The 15,764-nt window shown below is 43.0% G+C and overlaps 1 protein-coding gene across 1 annotated transcript; it reads right to left on the bottom strand.

Moving 5' to 3' along the window:
• Positions 1-3,195: 3,195 nt before the first annotated feature.
• Positions 3,196-7,727, bottom strand: LOC122412983 (sodium channel protein Nach-like). Its single transcript, XM_043423021.1, has 11 exons — positions 7,403-7,727; positions 7,074-7,216; positions 6,934-6,997; positions 6,656-6,830; positions 6,423-6,568; positions 5,527-5,668; positions 5,072-5,366; positions 4,877-4,930; positions 4,617-4,803; positions 4,429-4,535; positions 3,196-4,240 (listed from the first exon to the last, which is right to left on the bottom strand). The coding sequence occupies exons 1-11, from the start codon at positions 7,654-7,656 to the stop codon at positions 3,951-3,953; spliced, it is 1,857 nt and encodes a 618-aa protein (XP_043278956.1). The 5' UTR covers positions 7,657-7,727; the 3' UTR covers positions 3,196-3,950.
• Between the last annotated feature and the right edge of the window lie 8,037 nt (positions 7,728-15,764).

Below are 15,764 nucleotides of genomic sequence, written 5' to 3'. Positions count from 1 at the left end.
GATCACATACATCTGATCTCACCATCTTGAATTTTTTATCCACACACATATATAATACATGAATTATATAGAGACATGGGAAAGGAAAAAGGAAAGATATCGGAAAGGGAGTTACTCTCGTCCTTAGATTCGTATAAATATAGGTTTGAACGAAACCGGAGAAAATGGACTGGGAGGCAAAACGGTCGAGGCGAGGATGAGCTGAAACTTGTTCGTGGTCGCGATTGGGATCGGTGGAGAGCAACGAAACAATTTATCGTTCCTGTCCTCGTTACGCAGAGGGGCCTGATTTCGATTTTTTATCTCAATCGTCAATCACTTTTTCCGGACTCGCCTGCTCCATTTCGCATTAGTCTTCCCTGAGTATATTTCTCTGTACTTTTGTGAGAGACGAAAAAACGGTGGAAGGGCACAACTCACAGGGTCCCTGAGGCCTTGTATATTCTTGATTTTCTTGATTTTTTGTTCGACAAGAAGAGGAATATTTATTGAAAAACTGTGAACGATATTCATTAATATGCTCGTGTATTCGTGCCATTTTTTCATCAAAAAGTTTCTCAAATTGGCGCAACTCCAGCTGCATTCCGGTATAGCAACTTTTTTGAGCATCAATAGACACGATAACTAAAAAACTGTTGATCCGATCCGTACGAAATTTATACCACTTATTTATTATGATAATAGCTCGAGCCTGGACGAAGGATTTGTAAAAGTTTTGATTGAAAAAAAAATGGCGACAGTTTTAACAAAAAATTCATTTTCCCTGGAGTTGCTAAATTTTCGGTTTTTTTGTTACAATTTTTTTTTCCAACAAAATACGAAATCCTTCGTCCAGGCCCTCGCTATTATTGTAATAAACGAGCGGTATAAATTTCGTATGGACCGGATCAATAGTTTTTAGTAATCGTGTCCACCGCAAAGGTATTTTAAAAAAGACGATTCTGAGATAATCGCGTTTAAGTTCCGTGAGCCTGATGCATGAAAACCCGCAGCGTCGGTGAGTGCCCGCTCGCACACTTTCGAGCCAGATATCGTTCCTCGGGGGTGCATCTGCCTGCTTTTCTCAACGGTCGCGTGTAGGATTGAGTATTTTCAGAGAACCGGAAACCCTTTCGGCTCGGTGTTCCATTGATGCACGCACCACACGAACGTCGAGAGAGGAATTGAGTGCTCGACAAACCACTTGTGAACGATGCAATTACTCTCGTGTTTTTCCTCCGTTACTTTATTCCATTTTTCTTCAAAATATTCAATATCCCCGAGCAAGCAAACCCCTCGATCCCTTTTTCATCTCGTTTTCTTTATATTCATACTGAAAATGAAATACGACGAGAATGTTACGTGTTTGCGTGTGCACCGCAGCCAAGTTTAATGAAATGACAAAGCCGCGGCCTAATTACCGACGAAAATAAAGAGCTCCCAAGGGAATTGGGCTACGGCTCCCTCGAATTTTCACCATTCTTCATATCTTTGACGTTGAGAATAAGTTTCGCAGAGTCAAGGGATGTATTAGTTGTACATATCGCGTATCGGTACTCGTCGCGAGAGTTTAGAGAGACTTTATACTGGCGAAAACTTTGGCTGATTCGTCGTTTAACTTTCGAGTTTATAGCGACGACAGCTCTTCCTCTCGCTGCTTCGCTTCGCCCCGTAGATGTACGTCAGAGGGGAGCGCGAAATAGATTTGCTTCCCATGCGCATATACGTGCCTGAATATCCGTGTATTTTGTACGAAATTCCGTGTATACGTGTATCTGCATCCGGTGTCACTCGAAATTCCGTATCTCCCGACGATACCGAGCAAGAATATGGAGTCTCGTGCGTCATCTCGGTTCGCTTCAGCTCCGGCAAAGTGCCGACGTGCGAGTTCGTATAATGCTCTTGCTGGTATCGCGAATGCACACTCGACCGGGTGCGCTACAAACGCTTCGCTCCTTTAAACCTCCCACCGCGTGAGAGCCTCCTGCGAACGCGACTTTTCACCAAAAACTTGGATCTCTTGCTCGCTTTTTCGAAAACGTTTTATTCAATAATCTACTGAGATTGCGTCGGCACGAGGCTGAGAAACGAAACGGGAACGGGAAACGATGCGAAACGAGAAAGTTGAAAAAACGTTCTTCGCGCTTTTTTTCGATAAGTATTTGATGAGAGCGAACGCGAATGGACGATGAACAGCTTCGATGAATTTAAAAACTCCTTTTTTTCGAGAGCATCTTCAACGTTGGTGCAGGCGCCTCGTTGAAAGGTGAAAACATCGAGAAGAGGGTAAAAATTGATGGGGAATGTGAGAAGGGAAGAAAGTTCAAGTTTCGTTTTTTCACGGAACATTCTATCAAACTTGGCGCGTTTTTATTAAGGTCTAGTTGAAGAAAGAAAAGAGGAAAAATAGGTGAGAAAAAGGGAAAAGAGCTTCTTTATTGTAGGCAAATATTTCTACAAGCAAACTATTGTTTGATATTAATTATTATCCAAGTTCCAATGAGCTGGAAAACGTCTGAGGATGAAATGAGTAAAGTTGGCTGAAAAGGTTGACGAAAGGAGCACTATATACTTCTATATTACGTACGCGAGCTGAGAGAGCCTATGCAAGCAACAAACTTTCGAGATGTTGCTGCTCCTCCCATCGGATTACTATCCAAGTAGTTTCTTCCTTGAGATAAACTTGCAGTCATCGATAAGCACTTTGATTGAAATACATCCGCGTACACGATATAGGATAAATGCGGACTCGCAAATGCCACGTTGAACGTCAAATTAAATTCGTTTTTTATGATTATTTCTTTATTTTAAGGCCTTTGTACACTTGTGATGGTCGGAAAAATTGCAGAAAATTGTTTTTATTAGATATTCTTTAGTGCTCGGTCGTCTAAGACTCGAATCTTTAAACGCGATTATCTCAGAATCGTCGTTTTTTAAAAATACCTTTGCGATGGACACGATTACTAAAAAAACTATTGATCCGATCCATACGAAATTTATACCACTTGTTTATTGTAATAATAGCGAGGGCCTGGACAAAGGACTGCGCATTTTGTTGGAGAAAAAAATTGTAACGAAAGAACCGAAAATTTAGCACCTCGAAAAATGAATTTTTTGTTAAAACTGTCGCCATTTTTTTCAATCAAAATTTTTACAAATCCTTCGTCCAGGCCCGAGCTATTATTACAATGAAAAAAATTGTACAAGTACACGAACATATGTACTAATGAATGTCGTTCACAGTTTCTTTTCTTGTCGGAAAAAAATGAAGAAAACCACGTTTTTTCGCCCGCTACAAGTGTATGTAAGGCCTTAAACTCGCATCAGTCTTCGTCATTGATGTGAATAAATGTTTGGAAAGTCGAGAAAGATTCTTAATCGAGAAATTCACTGAATAAGCAGCCCGGAAGGGCGTGCAGTCGTAAAAGGGGAAAAATATTTATCTCGTAAGTTTTGGTCGTGGGTTTCGTTTATTGAATGCCGCATCCACGCCTCGCAAGTACATGAAAATGTAAATATTTCGAGCACACAAAAAAACGTGCACGTTTTCATCGAGTTTGTTGAAATTCGAGAGTCTCGAAGGAGCGAGGACTCTCGGAAGAACTTGTTCGGATATTTTCGTATGAAAAAAGTAATTGCAAACTTGAAAAATCTTGTGTATTATACAATTTGGATAGTCGAGAGCTGAAAATAATTATTTGCCCATGAAATTGGTGTCTCCAATAAATTCTAGGGATGTAAATTTTTAGTGTATTTCGACAAGAAAAGAGTTCGTTATTCTCGAAATCTTGTTATTTTCTGTGAGAAGAATTCTCATCTAAATACCAATGAATATAAAAAATTGGAGTTTGCAGGATTTTCGTTCCAAACGAATGTTCGTTCTCCCGAAAAATTGGGTTTCTTTTCCGAGGAAGAATCGTCCGAAAGCGAAATATTTAAGCGAACGAAGATCAGCGAATTTGCAGTAAAAATCAGTATTTTCGTAGCTGCAATCGGTGAACCTTCCCATTCTGCACAGTCACAATCCCATGAGGCAAGAATTCATTCCAATAAAGAGTTCCAGCCAAGTGTTTCGCGTTTCCTCTCTTTCTCCACTTTGTGCAGGTTGTTCCCTCGGCGGTACGAGCTGTATTTTCCATCGTCATAGTTTCCCTCTTGCCGCGACAAAATTCGTGAATCATACAGAGCGTGAAGTATAAGAATTCCACGACGCTTATCAGACTAAAGCCGATAAAGGAGCCGCAGATTCCGCCGATATTGCCTGAAGCGAACGGAAACAAAAGCGACGCGACGTGAAACACTCGGAGGGAATTTTATCGGGGAATTGTTGTTGCTCTCGCCCTCTCTCTCTCTCTCTCTCTCTCTCTTTAGAGTAAATTCTTCAGAAAAAAACCGGCAAAGATCGTGAAGAAAAACGAAAAAACAAGATTACGAGGTCGACATACTCACTGAGAAGTTCGTACCAGTAATACGCAGCTTCCTGTCTCAATCTCACGCTTCCGAGCTTCGAAAAATAAATGTGAATAAAGCTCCGATTCCGCAGGTGCAGGCTTTCCCTTAAAAAACCATCATTTTTACACTCTTGCACAACTGCGAATTTGCCATCATTCAACCAACTCCGTAACTGATTACATTACATCGTTCTTTCGTCGTAGAATTCATCCCCTTCGAAGTACGCCTCCGAAGTGTGAATGTAATAACGAACGTCGTTACAAGCCGGATAACAATTTCCACAGAGCTTCGCGGTCTCCGGATTCATCGTGTATGCGCTCTCCGTCTTCGATTGAGCCTCGACTTTGTGTGACAGGACACTCGAATATATTTCTGGAGATGTGAAGAAACTTCTATGAGAATGAGTCCGAGGGTGGGTTCGAGATTTTGTGGGCTTTCCATTCACCTTTGTACGATCCTAAGCACTCGGAGTCCATGGCACTGCACACCTTGCGAGAGTCTGAAAAAATGTGGCCTTAATATCGTTCCGGTGGGAGAACGACAGGAGGAAGAAGAAGCGTCAATCGATTCCACTGAATCCGAAGCAGAGCGAGATGAAAGAGTTTTTACCGAAGTAGCTAATTAGTTTAGGCCAACATACATTGATCGTTACCACGTCTTGGCAGATAAAAAGGTCTGCATTTGCATGTATCCCATGTAACGGCAGCGCGACAATCGACGAGACAATCGCTGTACGTGTAACCAGCGTACATGACCGGAAGCTCATCCTGGAAAAGGCACTTCCGTTTGTCCGCCGAAACGCTCCGGATGGCAGCGGTGCTGTAGAACGAAGAAACTTCCAATTGGACGTAAGACTCTGTGGCTGGTGTGAGGAGGGCTTCGGAAACCGATCCGCTCGCGTCGTCCGGATAATCGTAAGCGTTGAAGACCGTCAACTGGACGAAAGCGGAGAAAATTTTTCATTTTTACCTCAATTTTACACGCTTGCTTTGGTTTTTTCATTAATTTCTGCTGCTCTTCTTTGAGTTTCAGTGACTCGTGATTGCTGCGCAACACGAGCTATGAAAAGTACTTCGATCTTCCAGCGAACCTCACCTTCCATCCCACCACTGGGAGGGTCGGATAAAAATAGTCGTCCAGAGAAGGCTCCATCAACAGGGTCAGTCCACTGTTGAGTCCCAACTTTTTTATGAAATGAGGCTTAAGTGGAATCGCCGCCTTCGCGTCATCGATGCTGCTGAATTTGTGAAATAGAGAAAATGCGCTCAATCTTAAGGCAGATCATGCCCGAAGGGTCGTATTTCATGGGTGTCTAAATTCGATCGATCTTTACTCCCTAATTAAAACTATAATCACTTTAAACTAATGTCGCAGAGTTATTTATTCGAAATTGTAAATACATTATTTCAACTGGAGAATCGCTTTACGAATTCATAATTTCGTATTTTGGAGAATGAAATTACAAGCCATTTATTAATCGGGGATCCATCACTGACCGAACCCCAAATTTCATTCGTCCCTGGCTAAAATACTACAGCTCTTTACGTGAAAAATCGCTTCAGAGAGCTCGAAGGGAAAACACAAAGGAAAATGGATCGAGAAAAAAGTATTGATAAAAAGACAGAAGGCTGTGACAGGAATGGCCCAACCAAGGAGAAACAATTTTTATTCCTAGCAAGACAATCGTCTCGAATTTTGTCCCAACCCTTCATTATTATATACTTCATTGTTACTGTGTACTTTTTCATAAACTTTGTAAGAAGCGTTCATTCGTTATATGTGTATATTTTTCTGTGTATTTTTTTCATATTTAAACACGTTTATCTAAACAACCAGACGAACCCTTAAACATTTGAAACGCGTGTCAGTCGACTAAGCATTTAAACTCTGTAAATTTCAAGACTTTCTTAAGAAAATAGTTTCGTGCATGAAGTGCCTTGATGTGAATTTAATTTTTTTGACTCAGTGAACTTTCATATTTTCCAACTCACCTCGACAAATCGTCCGATTCCCGGGCATAATTAAAAGTGCAACAAAAACCATCCTGAGTCTTGCGGAAGACGAAAATTTCCGAGCAATTTCTTGGCGACCCGTGGAAGCCACAATACAAGAAACCGTCGATGCAGTTCGGTGATAACTGAAAATATTAGACGCTTCGTTCAATAAAAATCAGTCCGTCGATCTTCGTCGTTCTGCTTCAGGCCTGAAATTGTTCGATTATTACGCGTCTCATAATTCCCGTCACGTCGTAACCGCCGTTGAAATATCCCATGAGAAGTTGATCCAGCTGCTTCTCTGCAGTGGTGTTCGCTCGAACGGTACTGTCGTAAAGCGATCCGAGTTGACGAACGAGGTTCAAAACCTCAGAAAACGTCATGTTCGTTGCGAACGAGTCCATACTGAAAGAAGAACGAGCCGCTCGATGATCGATCACAAAAAAATATGGAAGCGGATAAACTTTTATGGGTTTCGATGGAGTGGAAAAAAGCGATGAAACTTTACATCTCGTGGACGAACTCCACAGCAGCTTTTCGACTTATTCTGTTGATGTTGCAAATAGCAATTCCTGAAAGGAAAACTTATTGACGAATAATCCCATAATACTGAGAATTACGTGTAGCAAAATAAGCAGCTATTTTCACCTGGAAATTCGAGCTGGTCCGAAGGATAATTGTCCGAATCAACGACCGTGACGACCGGCACATCGATGTATTCCATGTAAGCATCGTGGACGAGGAAGCCGAGCATAGAAAACGTCATCGCTTGAAGAATTATCCAGATTGCCCTTGATCAACATAAAATGCTTTGAGCCAACGGGGGGAACGTCATGAACGAGTGGAAAACGATTGCTTTCGTGTGACAGGGTGGTCGAAACTGCACGAAAATAAGGGGAAAGTATTCCATGGCGACTTTATTGTCCACCAAAAAAACTGACACCATCCTCGATCGTTCAAACGGAAAATAATTTCACCTCTCGATCCGAGATCTGTGCGGTTCAACGAGATATTGGAAGCCAACGAGGCTCGAGTTGTCGCAATAGTCGCGCCAGTTCTTTCCAAAAATTTGAACGAAAAATCTCCACCCGTGAGATCTCCTCGAGGCGGCGTTGATCCACCCGCGCTTGACGCCGGATTTCGCTCGTTTTTTCCACGGCTTGACCGTAATCGTCCACTCCCCCTGGCGCCGGCCGCCCGCCGGCGTGTGGCAAAATCCTCTTTGAAACATCGAGTGTTAAGGAAGGAACACGGAAGCAGGGTCGACGCGCCGTGCCCCGCGACTCCTGCGACCCCGTCGATCCACTCGAAGGGAATCGTGTGCACGGATTCTCTCGACACTCGCTCCACTCGAGATGCACTCACTTTGAATATTATTACCCGACGTAAAAATTCTCTGTCACACGCAGAATCGTCGTGACGTATCGCGCACATGTTCGTACACACGATCGAGCAAAGTGCCAATCACCGCGGCGGCAAAAACCCTCGAGATCGTAAAAGGTGGGGAAAAATAGAGAGAATAAATGCTCGTAAAAAGGGAAAAATATCGGGGAGAGCGAGGGAGCGTACACGGTAATACGCATCGCGGTGAAGGAGAAAAATTGTATCGCTGCTTTTACGCCGCGGTCTCCCGTAAATATTTAATAAAGTGCATAGCCTTGCACCAGACTCGCTACACCTGCCCGGTCGACACACAAACGCGCGTCTGTGTTTACGTCTATCCTCAAGAACATCGCATCCACGAGCAGGAATTTTGCACGATATCGTTGCACATACATTTTTGTAGGTACATTTCAGGTATTCCATATCGAGTCAAAAGTCAAATGAATGGAAAAATTTATAAAGCGATGCTCAGAGAAAGATTCGCCGCGGTAAGCTCGAGGGAGCTTTTCTCCGCTTTGCTTCCTCAGACTTTCCAATCCCGTTGAACGTTTTTTCATCCAATTTTTGCTTTTTTCAACTAAATTGTTGGATCGATGGCGGGTAATAAACGATCGAGGAAAAGAGCGAGCCGGTTTGGGGTGAGCCTGGGAATGATTCCTCGGCTCGATGTTCACTGACGAATTTTCGTGGAATTCAATCAACGGAACGGAATTTTAGCGAGTGATCGAGCACAGGGACGAATATTTTCATTAATTAGGGCGCGAGCGGAGCCGACGGAGCTCAAAAAATGATAAAAAATGTTGAATTCCTCTCTCGACTTTCGCGGTCTGACTCCGTTCAGAGTTGACATTTTACGAGACTATTTTCGCCCGCTGCATGAAAAAGCGTTCCGGAGTTTTCGCATTTGCGAACATCGACATTATCCCAAGCGAGGAATATTTATTTGCATAAAAATAATCACTGATAGGAAACGGGGAAAGAGGATTTTTCGCGTCGTTACGAAAAATGCGAAAACCGAATGGCCGAATCGCGGCCGGAACTTTTGAACAATGATTCATCGACGCGCGCGCGCGCGCGCGCGAGTAATATTTTTAACGAGCCACAACTTCGATCAAACTTCCCAAATGAAATGTTTCCGCGCGTTTGAATATTATTAATATTACGAGAAACGTCATTTCACGAGTTTCGTTTGTGCGGGAATATAAACGCGGAGCGGCTACTCGTATTGAGGCTTTTTCATGCGTATACGAATATAATATTCGCGCTGCCGGAAATAATTTACCGTGGCAAATTTGACTCGTCGGTTGGCCAACGTTTATCGACTTTTTTGCTTTTCCGTCAGTTGCACCTTCGATAAGAGCACGCAATGCCAATCATCCGGAGAACACACATTGGCCAGATTATCGGGAGGAGTTTTCGCTAAAATTCAAGCTCGAATTCGAGTCTCATTCGACTGCTTTCAAGCAGATCATATTCAACGGAATTTCGTATTTTGACGAATAACGAAACGGCACGGGGGCGCTGAATTTTCACGGAGATAAAACGCATCCGAGTGCGGAGAGAGCGATTGTTCTTCGAGTTATAAAATATTGAAAAACGAAACGAATTGCTCCTTTTTTTGACCAAATAAAATTCGTTCCGTCGTGTCTGCTCTTCAGTTCGAAAGTTCTTTTATGTTCTGTCATCGGGTTATCGAGATTCGTGTGTAATTATTGTTAGTTTTGTACGAGAGCGAGGTGGCATAGTTGCCTCGAAAACCGGAAGTAACACGGTATATTTCATTCGTCTCGAGAGTAATGGCCGTGTGAGTAATCGGCTGCATTAATAACTTTGTACAGCCGAGCAGGTCTACACGAAAAGCTCGAGCATAGTTCGTTGCGGCAGCGAGAGAGAGAGAGAGAAGAGCTTGTAAATATACGGGGTTTTAAAAGCCGCGGAATGAACAGAAAATACAACGTGACTTTTGTTTCCGGAGAAATTTCGTTGCTTTTTCGAGGGTTGTATGAACGCGGATTTTATTGTCGGGGCGGTCGGTGTTTTCCTGTTCCTTTTTCGAGGGCGCGCGCGTCTTCATTATTTCCAAATTCGTGATCCGAGCAAGCCAATTGATTAAATATTACAATGTAAAATGGGGAAATAATAGTTGAAACTTTGTCGGGAAAGCGCAATGAGATTTGCCCAGATTTCCGAAGCTTTTTAAACCCTCTTTTGTGAAATATTGGGGCTGCTCCCAATGAAAATGCAATGTTTTATAATATCGGAAGAGGAGCATATTTGCCTCAGCGTTATCAAGATTGACCCACATCCGCTGCAACACACACACACGCACACACACACAGACTCGACTCCCTTTAAAATATGAAGCGCCTGCTCTCCCCGTGTTTTCGTCCTCGTCAAATATATTTCACTGGACGAAATCAGAGAAACGTCGGACTCGGAGCTCGTGCAATTTGTTACGGTATGATTATTTGTGAAACAGATTGAAAAAAAGGAAGGTGAGAAACGGAGAAAGCATTAAAGAAAAGGGGAAAAATGGCGATGATCAACAACAACGTGCACTGCAAATTCAGTGTCTCCCTCTTCGAAGACAATCAGAGGATCGCTCGAGGCCATTATAATTACTGGGGATGCTTCCACGTTCGTGTTTTCCTGCTTTTTCGTTTTATTTTTCTCTTTTTTTCCAACCTGCAGCGATTCCATCATCTCACCCCTTTCGTTACTCCCATTATTGTTCCTCGTATTTGTTTTAACTTGTTTCCTCCACATTTTATCACTCGGCCCATACATAAAAAGTCAGGAGCATCCCGTTCTTATTCCCGGAATTTTATAACTCCGCGTAATTGTCTTTTTAGTGCATAATATTGCGTGCGGCATGGAACTCGTCGTGTTTTTCATTCCGGCGAATCGAAAACTTCAATAAATCTCATTTTCCTGTGGCATCAAGCCCCGTAAATCGGGTTACGAACAATATTTCCCGCCATTTTTACCTGCTCGAGTCCCCCTACGTTTTTTCTTGCCTCCCTCGATCAATCGTTGTTACCGCATGTTTTTTTACCACTGAAATGAGAAAAGACACAAAACACTCGCCCGATTCATGGCGCAAGGGTTAAGAGTCATTGACTTCGAAAGACTGCTGCTAGCGTTCCGCCGAGTCGCTCGATCGAGACCCTCTCACTTTTTTATTGCCTCTTACACGTTCCAGTCGTTCGGAGGATAAACGCGCGCGCGCGGGGGGGCGATGAAAATTTAACGAGACATTAAGAATAAAAGTTAGCGAAAGCAGCTCCGCTCGTCAATCTACCGCGCAACAATCCATTATTTCATCCCGATTCGAAAGTGGTTTGATGCTTTTTTTATTTTGTTTGAGCAACGAGACCGAAGCTCGAACATAAAAATAAATTCGACAGCCAGTTCGATCGCCGAGGGCACGATTTTCCAGAGCTCTCCCGCGAGCCCTCGAGCTCATTCGGCGCCGCACACCCTGAGACAATCGACTCGTAAAACCCCCCAAAGTGGTAAGCACCGAAACACTCAATGCGAAGAGGCAAATTAAGAGTGCTCCAAAAACAGCACAAATTACCGAGGAAAATGATAAGAAGACGAGACAGCGCGAGATTCGGAGGGAGCAGGAGAAAGCAGCGTTGGAGTGTAATATCGAAGGAATGATGCTCCAGCGTTAAAAATGAAGGAACGAAGGAACCTTCGTTTCTCGTTGGGAGCTCTGCGCGGGGGCGGAGGGAAAGAGAAGGCAAACAGAAACGCTTTATAAGGCGATAATAGATCGTAACGGGCTCTCTAGCCTCCAAATCGGTAATACCATAAAATATTCACCGTTCCGCCAAAGTACCGGGCGCCCGGGCTTTTTGCTCTCCCGATCATCTTATTATTCCACAAACGAGACTCTCGTCTGCGCTAAGATTTTCGCTTCATAGGATTTCATAGCTTTAACTAAATTTGCATAAGAGCTCTCGACTGCTGACCTTGTACTTTGGGCAGACACGATTTATGTGAACGCGGATCGTCGTCGGCGCTTGGAATTATTCGTAGCGAAATAGTACCTCGTCGAAGGGCGCACGAGGGAAGCAAATGTTGGATAAAAAATGAGTGGAAGCTGCGATATCTTGCTCGGAGAATAAACAACGATGAAAGTGAGCAACTTAACTTGAGTTTATACTTGATTGGAGATTTATCAAGCGATCTGAAAAACTCGGCTCCTCAAAGCTGCATTCATTTTCATTATGTAACGTCGTATCTCTCGGCATCGCGCGCTCCAGCCGCGGGGGCCACCAACATCCAACATTATTAATCCTTTGTGCTAGACAAACCCTCGGTAAGATCCAATTTAATTTCCTCACCATATTTATTCTGTAATCAAGCTCGCGTCTTCGAGGTTTCTTCAGAGCAGAGGATGTTTAATGCGAATATAATCAAAGGATTGAACGCTACGATATTTCAGTTTATGCTGCATGGGGTCGAGCAACGAACGAGACGATTGTGAACGTTTTTTAACATTCGATTCGATGATGGTTGAAGATAAATATTCGAAAGTCTCTCGCAAAGTGTAATTCGGAGGAGGAGAGAGACGAAAGCAGCGATTGTAAAAATTGATTGGAAGGCAGAAGGTCGTGGAGCAGTTTCGTCAACAGGACTCTGTTTTGAAGCTCATTGAAATTGCTACGACAGTCGTACGAGGCTCGTTCCATCGGTTGACTTTATAAGTCTCGAATTATTGGCGGGGACACTATTTATTCGAAAAAGTTAACAAAGGATCGTTCATTCGATAAAACGTGGAACAGCGAGGAGAAAAGCGTATCGATCGTCTCGCGAATACCGCGCATCGGTTGACCTCACTTCCGGAGAAAATAAATCGTTCGTCCTCGATATTTATTCCCTCGAACATTGTGCGAATACGTGGCTCGCCGGGAGTGTCTGTGTGAGCAGAAAGAGAGGCGCGTGTACGTGGATGTGCTGAGGACGAAGCTGAGAGCCGAGCATTGTCGCAAATTCGATAAGTCCTCGCGACCTCGTCCATCGCGGGGAGAAACGTTGCGAGTGAACCAGCACATGCCCGACAATCGTTGCGGCGCTCCGAGGATAAGCGCCTCCGGCCTTTTCTATATACCCATCAATAACATATTTGTGTTCACCTTTTTGCCTCTTTATGCATTGAAATTGACATTTTTTTCGTTCGATCGAATATCGATTATTTGATAACTCGAAACTCCTTTTCGTAGTCGCACTATTATCATTGGCCTGGCAGCAGCTTAAAACGCGAATGCAAAATTACCCTCGTTTCTCCCAACACTCTTCACCCCCCCCTGCAATTGTTATTAGCATGGTTTTCAAGGGGAAAATGAAAATGCGAATCAATCGCCTCGCGACCCTCCGACCGATCGAGCTCCTCATCCGTCAATTTTCATTTGGCAATTTGCCTCACAAATGGACTTCGCTCATCACTACATTTACCCCCATTTTATCAATCGCTCCACACGAGATCACTCACTAATATCCTCCTCCCAGAGCCGCCTCCTCCCTCGCTCGGCAAACTACCTCTCGCCGATTAGTTTCAAATTCGAATCAATTTCACCGGCTGTCCGTGAGGAATGGGACCACAACGAGCGAGTCACAGTTCAACATAATTAGTAACGGAACGATATCCCGACAAACCCTAATTACACCCAAGTGTCAGCTGCTACAATTTATGGCCTTCGTACGCCGACATACCTATGTATGGCCGCGAGTATATCTCATCTGCTGTTCTGACAACAACAGAAAAAAACAACGAGCACAATGACACTGAAAATCGTTAGGCAACGCTCTTTGACAGTGATTGTGGTATCGAAAGTATTGAGAAATATCGAGGAATTCGGTAGAGAGGGAAACAAAAAAATTCCTTTTATGAGGATAATAAGTTTTGTACGATGCTTTTTACACATTTTGTGGATAGATCGATCCCGATTATTTATTAATGAAATTACAGCGAGATACAAGCTTGCACATTTGAGAAGATAAGAATTCATTAAAAAACCGTATATAATGCAACTTCGTTCGAGTTCTTTGCCGCGAGTAAGTAGGGCATGGGACGAAGCAGCCCCCATTTGCATTTAAAACGTGGCAAGAGGGACGACTCTTTCGGGACTATCTTTCTTTCGGTCTACCGTTTTTTCTCTTTAATTTATGGATTCAACATTTTTCTTCTTGTTGCCATACATTTTTATCAACGTCGCCAACATCGATCTTCATTTCGCAATGACTTTTTTTCCTTCCTATCCGATCACGTCGAGAGTCGGCCAGGGGTCATTAAAAATAACGATGGTAAGCGATAAATTCGACTTGCTAATATCATGAGATAGAAAAATCATCATTTTTTACGGAGTACGTTTAACATTGAGGGCTCAAAGCATGGTAGAATTTTTGAAAAAACGTTTTTTTTTCATTGGCTCAAAATGTACTTTGAACCCTCTACGAATGTGAGGAAAAATACTTTGAAAAATCATTTTTTATTGAAATATCTGGTTCTTCGACCAACACGTCGGTTTGCTTCGACCACCTCTCAAAATTTCGAACCCTTTTCTATCGAAACAAGATTTTTCAAAAAGACACGCTACATAACTCCAACGATTTTCATTTTTTCATTTGAATTTTTCACAATATTTCGTAATTCACATTTCAAAATTAAACGTTTTTATTTAAAAAACTTGCCAACGATACAAAAAATTCAATATTTTCAAAATCACATCCACGCTGCGAGTGTCCAGATTAAGTTTTTTGTTTCTTCATTACAAATCAACAGTCCCGCCTCAGAGGACGAATCTTTCGATGCAACTCTGTAACGCCAACGTCAGATTCCTGCTCAATTTTTTTCATTGCACCGAACCGTGAGCAAGCAAACGCGCAAATCTTTCGATTAATCGATACCAATGATCACTCCCTCGTGTTCGACTGCGTTGATTGAAGCTCGAGAGTGGAATTGAAAGAGTGCATTTGCCCTCATTATTTCCACGCTTGTTGCTGTCGGCAAGTCTCATTATCATCGAAGAGTTATTCCCGCACGGCAGCAGGGCAGGAAGAAAATTGTGAAGCAAATCAGACACTTCGAACGATCTCTAAATGACCTCTGACCACGGAACATCACGTGATTCTTTGCCATTTGCTCGCGGGAGAGCGGGAAGAGAAAAACGATAGAAAAAATGAGCTGCTCTAAAAGGATGAAATTTATAAAAATTCGCGAAAACGATTGTATATAAAAGAAACGGTGAAAACTCTTCTCGAACCCAAGTTCCACCGGCGAATTTTTTTAACTGAAAAAATCACTCGTTCGTCAAACCGAGAATCAGAAATTCTGTTACGATTCTCAAACGTACTTGTGAAGCCTTCGTACGAAAGATTTTTTCGAGCCCTGGAAAACCGATGTAGCTTCGGTCACGTATAACATTCATTCATTTCCAGAGAATCTGCGTATGAAAAGCTTCATTTCTGTGTATCTTTACGACGGGAAATGTTCGGTTGTACGTCGAGCGACAGCACTCGTCATTGTGTCGGAATTGAGAATCTTCTCCCGCGAGATTTTCGGAGCCGAGAAACTTGGTCCCTCGTCTTCTCCGCCTTCCAGCACCGGATCGCTGTAAACTCAAGGCAAACATACACATACGCATGTGGAAAGGTGCATAGCGAAGAGCCTCGTGAAGTGAATGTACTACGAGCGAGTATTAGCAACGAGAGAAACGTACCAGCCTCGTCCCTGGTGACCGCGACAAATCGCAAAACTTTCACGAAACGCTCCCACTTGCAAACAAGTAAACTTTATTACAATCGAAATTGGATTATGTACATGGGACATTAATATTCATGGGGATTCAATGGACTGTTTTCAACACATAAAAAGTTTGCACCCTCCTGCGAATGAAGAAGGGAGCGATCCTCGAGTTATTTTGAGAAGCATCTCGGGCTCATTTC

Source organism: Venturia canescens, chromosome 7 (genome assembly GCF_019457755.1).
Source record: "Venturia canescens isolate UGA chromosome 7, ASM1945775v1, whole genome shotgun sequence".
NCBI classification, from domain to species: Eukaryota; Metazoa; Arthropoda; class Insecta; order Hymenoptera; family Ichneumonidae; genus Venturia; species Venturia canescens.
Note: the sequence above shows the minus strand (reverse complement) of the source record. Positions and strands in the feature narration are given on the sequence as shown.

What these genes read in the sequence shown, in the direction of transcription:
- LOC122412983 (XM_043423021.1), bottom strand. Translation starts at nt 7,656, where the DNA reads ATGTTTCAAAGAGGATTTTGCCACACGCCGGCGGGCGGCCGGCGCCAG. An exon ending in TCCCAGTGGTGGGATGGAAG is followed by an intron (nt 5,367 to 5,526) that starts GTGAGGTTCGCT and finishes GCTTTCGTCCAG; the next exon opens with TTGACGGTCTTCAACGCTTA. An exon ending in TTACTGGTACGAACTTCTCA is followed by an intron (nt 4,241 to 4,428) that starts GTGAGTATGTCG and finishes CGTTCGCTTCAG; the next exon opens with GCAATATCGGCGGAATCTGC.